General features: G+C 52.3%; 1 protein-coding gene across 3 annotated transcripts in view; it reads right to left on the reverse strand.

The window, feature by feature from the left end:
• COL12A1 (collagen type XII alpha 1 chain) overlaps positions 1-3,341 on the reverse strand; it is a 115,982-nt gene extending 112,641 nt beyond the window's left edge. For 2 of the 3 annotated variants that reach the window (XM_042939180.1, XM_042939182.1), the window contains exons 1-2: positions 3,261-3,341; positions 114-221 (exon numbers count right to left, since the gene is read on the reverse strand). In XM_042939180.1, the coding sequence (XP_042795114.1) occupies positions 114-186 (73 nt within the window). In that variant the 5' untranslated portion in view covers positions 187-221; positions 3,261-3,341. Of the gene's footprint in view, positions 1-113; positions 222-2,275; positions 2,341-3,260 lie in introns of those variants that run through there. The other variant, XM_042939181.1, reaches the window with a different exon arrangement.
• Positions 3,342-6,496: the final 3,155 nt, after the last annotated feature.

The following is a 6,496-nucleotide window of genomic DNA, read 5'->3' on the forward strand; positions in this document are numbered from 1 at the left end:
ACACGAAGTACAGAAAAAAACAGAGCAAGCAATAGTGGCAAGATTGTTTTTTTTTTTTTACTTTCTAGAATTCTGCATTGTCACTGACAGAAGGGGGAGGAAGAGCATTTTACCTTCTGCCTCAATGGAAGACAGCAGCAGGGCCGCGCCCAGGGCGGCAAGCGCTGGGGGAAGCCTGGTCCGCATGCTCGGCCTCCGAGCTCACAGCCGCATGAAGGGATCTGCGGGAGGAAGCAGTGACCGTATCAGAACCGGGTCCGGGCAGGCCCGGAACCAGGTTAGAACTGGAGCCTGGACCTGGGCCAGGACCCGACCAGATCTGCCTTAATAACCGCAGGGCCCAGCCTCGAATATAATGGGCCTATTGTGGAGCAGTGTAAGTCAAGTTCATCTACTGCAGTTTAATCATGGCACTAAGAGGGATTTCAAGTTTAAAGAGGGTCCTGTTTTCCTGGAGGTTGGTCCTGCTTAGCATCCCCGGGTGACGGCCTTACCAGGCCCCACATGACTTCATCCTGCCTTGGTGATGGCTAATTCAGAGGTCATTTTATCCCTGACTCAACTAAATGTCTCTTCCAGCTGGGGATTTTATTTGGCCTGCAGCTTTTTCCTAGCTGCTGAACTCTTTAGGTAACTGTACTTTAGTGGTCTCAAGGTAATTTGGAAAAGTATAATAAACCTCTTTTACTCTCTTTTTTTCTTCATTTTGTTCTTCCTACCAATATGCAGCTCTTTAAGGTCTGAAATAGATTATACAGAAATATGTAAGGCCCAACTGAAACCTGACCCTACTGCTAGCTGTGTTCTCTTCACATCTGATAAATCCTTTACCCAAAATGAGGAGGTAACAATTCTAAGATATATAATTTTTAAAAACAGGCAATAGAAGAGACAAAACACTCTCATCTGTTTTCCCAAGAGATTTTTAATAAAAATTCCCAATAATAATTAATATTTTCATTTAACTGTCCACTTAATCCAGAAGATTACAAGAATATATCCTCCACAGGAGAATACATTCTATTCTGATTTTTCCTGATTCTGTAACTAGGTTATTAATTTCTTAAACACAGAGTCTTATTCATCTTTCGTGATTCCCAGCACATAGTAGGTGCTTAACTATGTTGGCAGAAGGGAATCTTCTAAAATATTCTAAGGTCCAATCCACAGACAAAAGATACTAGCAATGAGCTGAATTGGGAAGTTGCCAGAGGCAAGACATAAAAAGAGAGTTGACTGTGAAGTACATAAGTTATTGTAAGGCAACGGGCAAGGCTGCTTGAAAAACGAAGTCCTGCTTGGGAATCCAAAAATGAGCCAAAGGTCAAGCCCTCTTTGAGAAAAGAAACTGACAAGCTCCAACCATGCCCTTCCAAATTATTGGCACAATGTATTAGGGCATCTTTCCTCGGCCTGAGTGTAAATTGCGTTTTAAATGTCTGATGAGCAGGCGTGCCAAATTGCCCAGAGCTCCTTTTCATGAGGCCAAGATTAAAATGTTGGCGCTGCTCAGAAGATTCAAGGACTCCAGCAATTTCTTTCTCCCTAATTAACAGCTGTTTGACATTTCTAACCCTCTTCAACCATCAGTGAAAAGCAGGAGGTGAGGCTAGCCCATTGTTCCCATCAGCTGGCCTTAACTTTGCTACAATAATTTCCAACTCAGTTGGCAGTCGTGCTCGCGAAGAGTTAAAGGCTGACTGACAATCCAACCATCAAAAAGCTGCGTTCAGACTTTTTTTTTTTTAAATCCCTGAACTCTTCACACACAAAAAAAAACCCTGAGAAGTGGAAGCGCTTTTGTCTGGGTCGAGAGCGCCACCTATTGGCTGCCTGACTCAGCGGCAAGAATGAATCACGTCGCGTCGGGATATCGGAACGTACAGTCAGTTCTACCAGCCCGCCAGGCATTCCGTCCATATGTTTAAAAAAAAAATTTTCTCTCCTTTTAGCCAAAGCATTTACGTGAACGCAAAGGTCGGTGCTTCATTGAGCATTCTCAGACATAAATGTCTGAAAGCGGCCGCCCCTACGTGTCCGCAAGGATTCCCTCACTTCACCCTCATGAATGAAAATGAGTCAGCTGCGGAGGAGCGGGTGCGGGGAGAGGGGAGGAGGAGGGGGTAGGTCTTAAGAAACTGGTCTGCTTCCACCCACTGCCCCCCTCCCACCCTCCTGGAAAAGACCAATTCTTTAACTCCTGAGTGCAGTTAAAAAAGAAAATTACACCTCCCCTCACCCACGGGGTTCCTCCAGATCCGTGCGCGTCACCTACCTCCTCTTTGACCCACTGCGACCTTGACATTAGTTAGCCAAGGGCGAGTTTAGCGCTCCTTTCCTTTCTTGCTCCATCCTTCCCCAGTACTCCTGCATACTTTACGTAGTCCACGCTGCGGCGGGAGGGGGACAGAAAGGGGGTCCTGGAACGCCCCGAAAGGGTCACCCGAAGGTGCCTAAGGACCCTCGATTTGGGGTACCTCTTTTGCTCCCTGTCTTCGCGTCTCCGCTCCATAAATGAACCCGGCGCCCCACGCTCTCTGATCTTTATACACTATCTAGGATTTGGGATGGAAACTACTTCGAAGGTTCCGCGGACCCCTCGACCAAGGCACTCGGGAAGAGGTCGGGAAGGGCGAGCTTTCTCGAGAAGTTGAGGAAGTCGGCCAAGGCTGCGTCTCCTAGAGCCGGATTAACCCACCATCATCGCAGATGCTTTGAAAAGCCGAGGAGCCAAAACACTCGACGAGGAATCTGTCTCAAGATGCCACACACGCCCGCGCAGCTTCGACGAGCTGCAGAGCACTCAGCCGGCCCGCCAAAGAATTCCGCGCCGTGCGTCACTAAAATACCTTCCCAGCGCCGCGGCTGCACCACCGCACCCCGGGAAAGCTCCGACCAAGAGGCAGCGAGCGGCCGGTGGCCCCAGAACCTGGACCGCCCTTCCTGGAAGTCGACAGCATCTATAGATGAAATCCCTCTACGAGCAGAAACGCGGAACAGGGTGCTTCACGCACACACGGCCGCCCTGCATCAACTCGTAGGAAAAGCTACAACTCTTTGTCCCGCAAAGATAAAATGAATCACAGAACCCCAGGACACTCGGCAAATCCCAGGCACTGCTCCACTCTGACCAGTCCAAACGGTTCTCGCGCGCGGTCCCTAGGGACTTAGGGCAGCGCAAGGAACGGGCTAGAAACAAGGTTCCCTAGTTATCTTTGTGAGGGACGGGATAAGGGGAAAGGGCTAGAAGCCGGACTAACCTGGGGCGGTGGTGTCCGAGGTAGCGGCGGCGACAGCGGCTTCCCGGCGTCGTAGAAGGCTGCGCTCGGCGTGACCCTCCGCACGCCCAGGCAATTGGCGCCGCGCTCCAGGAGCACCTGGCGGCTGCCGGGAGGCGGGCAGCGGCAAGGCCACCAAGGTTGTGAAGTGTTGGAGTGTCCCGGCGGGAGCCGCAGGCGCCGCAGGACGGGCGGAGACTGCCCGGGACCGCAGCTGCCCGCGCGCGGACGCGTCTGCGACGGCTCGCCTTGGTCGAGTGGGAAGAGGCTCCGCGCCGCGGGCTACTTAATAGAGGGCTGTTCCCGGCTCTCAGTTTACTCGGTTACGAAACGCCTGAGAAGGTGGACGGCTGCCACGGGGTGATGTATGCTCCTCCGGCGGTGAAGGAGGTCTACTTTTGGGAACGTGTGCATACTTCCAGCATTCCTTCGGCGTGAGGTGGCGATCCCCGTAGTAGCAATGCCCCGCCGGGAAGGGGGGGGGGGATGTAGGGAGGGGGGAAGAGGGAGGAAGCGGGGAGGGGGACAGCCGCAGCCGGGTTCCCTGCCAAGGGAAGCCGCGCACTCTTCTGCTTGGGGCGGGCTGGGGAGCTCGGGTTTCCCTATCCTTGCGATTTTCTTTAATGAATTTATTTTCCTAAATTAAGAACAATGGGAGGGAGGGAAGCGACTCTCAGTTTCAGAACTGCAAGAATGTGTGACCGACCCCACCCCACCCTAGTCCCATCCCCCATCTCACCACCTACACTTCCCTCCCCCTCCGTCCTGGGTGCACTTAAAACCGATTTACAGGGTTTCCATTAACTAACTGTCTGTGCACGCGGCGCGCCTTCTGTCTTTTTCAATCTCTGAGCGGCCGATTGGAAACCCGTACAGCCGCCCTCGCGGGGCTCAGCGACGGGATGGCTTTCCCAGTCCTGTCTTACTTCGCTAATGCTTCGGGACGGAACTAAGAGGCTTAATTTGAGCCAAGACAGAGGGCAAGGGACGCAATGAAACCTGGGGGTCCTCAGCACAAGAAGCCGCTAGGGAACAAGTTGCAATCACGTTGGAAATTTGGCATCCGGACCACAGCATAACCTGGCCCCCAGCGGAGGCTTTGGACCAGAAACTCTGCCTTCCAACCCCGCGGGGTCGAGACAAATGAAAGTAAATTTCCCCCAACTAGCAAAGAGATGGACGCCAGATGAGAGCTGACATTCTGCCAGCATCTTCCCCTTTTTACCGCCCCCTCCCCCCAATCGGCTCCACCCCCTTGGCCTAGAGCAGGAAGCCTGGCACTCAGGGTTGCCAAATTGTACTAGATGCACGGGAGGAAGCGCGGGGCTCTAACACTGTAGCATCAGAAAAACGCTCCAGGAGAGGTTCAGATTACACACGTCCGTGCCCTGGTCACAAGCTCTGCACTTTTGGCCTTTTGAAGCCCAGAGGTTAACCCTGCAAGGGTGAGCACCCCGGATGGGGGAGGGGGCCCGGAGGGGAACGCGGGAGCTATGCCCCTGGAATTGACCGCCAGCAATAGTAAAAGGGGAGGTCTTGTCGCCAATGTAAACCTCTCTTCCCTATTTGACTGACGTTTGCAAATCTGGCCTTCCCTCCAACAGGCGTGATATCCTCTGAACTTGCCTTTAGAATGACAAGAACTTGCAGAGCGCCCCCCTCCATTCCGCCCCACTCACAGCTGCCTCCAGCTAAAGCCAGAGGAAGCCAGAGAGAAGGTTGGAGGGAAAGAATGGAGAAAAATGGGAATCTCCACCTCTGCACATTCTCTGAGTACACACGGCCCACTCGAAGTCCTGCTGGGCAGCTGTCACAAAGAGCCCACACACGCGCACAGTGCCCAGGCGTTTTGCCCCTTCAAACTCTCACAACCCGGGTGTCCGGCACAAACCCCTAGGGCAGAAGCGCGTCCTGGACGTGAATGACCCGACGTGCACTACGCGGAACGGGCTCATCAGCTGAGTACCAGTGAGCTCTTATACCCAGCTGGTGGAGAGCGGTCCTTCGCTCGCTGGCCAGCCCTCTACCCGCACCCTCACTCAAATTCCTTCTTACAGACGCAAGTGGGCTGGTGGCAGACACAAGGACAGAGCCAAGAGGCAGATAAGTCCCGGCAGCCGCAGGCCGGTCATCCAGTCGCGCTGCGCTGCTCGCAGCGGACACCCTGGCCCGCACAGGGACTTAGAACCGCCAGGGACGCCCCTTGGGAAACCGACACCCACTGTCTAGAAAAGGAAAGCTGCCGCCTCGCTGGCCAGCCAAGGCTGGCTGGGGTTTGCATTTCGCTCAGGTGTGTGTGTGTGTGTGTGTGTGTGTGTGTGTGTGTGTGTGTGTGTAGGCGCGCTTTTCTTTATGTACTTTTTGTTGTTTTTAATTTGTGATGGCAAAGTTGTACACCGGGGAGCAGTGTAACTCTGGTTTTACTGATTTTTTTTAATTGTTATTTAAATGTTAGTTAAATACAGTGCAATATTGGTTTCAAGAGTAGAATTCAGTGATTCATCATTTACATACAACACCCAGGGCTCATCCCAACAAGGGTCCTCCTTAATACCCATCACCCATCTAGCCCATCCCTCACCCACCTCCCTCCATCAGTCCTCAGTTTGTTCTCTATTATTAAGAGTCTCTTATGGTTTGTTTCTCTTTCTTAAAAGAGTTCTTCCCAGTTGATTTGGCTCAGAGCTGCAAATGCAGAGTTGAACAGTCAGTCAGTCACCTGCTGGGGAGCCAAGGGCTGCCTTTTCCAGAGGCGGGAGCACACCCCCCCCCCCCAAAAGCACTCACATTGCACTGCTCTCCAACCCAAAGTGACATCCTGGGGACCCTTGTGGCCATCCTCTCTTGCTTAAGGCATTCTCATTAACAGACTTAGATTTAATGCATTTGAAAATAGTTACTGCAAAGGTCTGTCAGGAACAAACCACTGGCCGCAAACACCCTTGGTCCCTCAGAAAAAAGAATCTCTGCGAAATACTTCCAAAATAGGTTGAGAGGAAAAAGAAGGAAGGAACACTGGTTCGGGGAGTACACAGACATACATCCACAAGCTAATCCAAAAACACCCATTTTCACAAGACAGGAGTGCAACTCAAGGTTATGCAAAGAGGCACCTCGGGAGGGACTTCCAGCAAGACACCTGCACGGTTTGGCCTCTGGGGGCCCTTCTGCAAGCTAGACTCCCGGTATGGTAAGGGGACAAATCGGTAAAAAAAAAA

This window comes from Panthera leo, chromosome B2, assembly GCF_018350215.1.
Source record: "Panthera leo isolate Ple1 chromosome B2, P.leo_Ple1_pat1.1, whole genome shotgun sequence".
Classification (NCBI taxonomy): Eukaryota; Metazoa; Chordata; class Mammalia; order Carnivora; family Felidae; genus Panthera; species Panthera leo.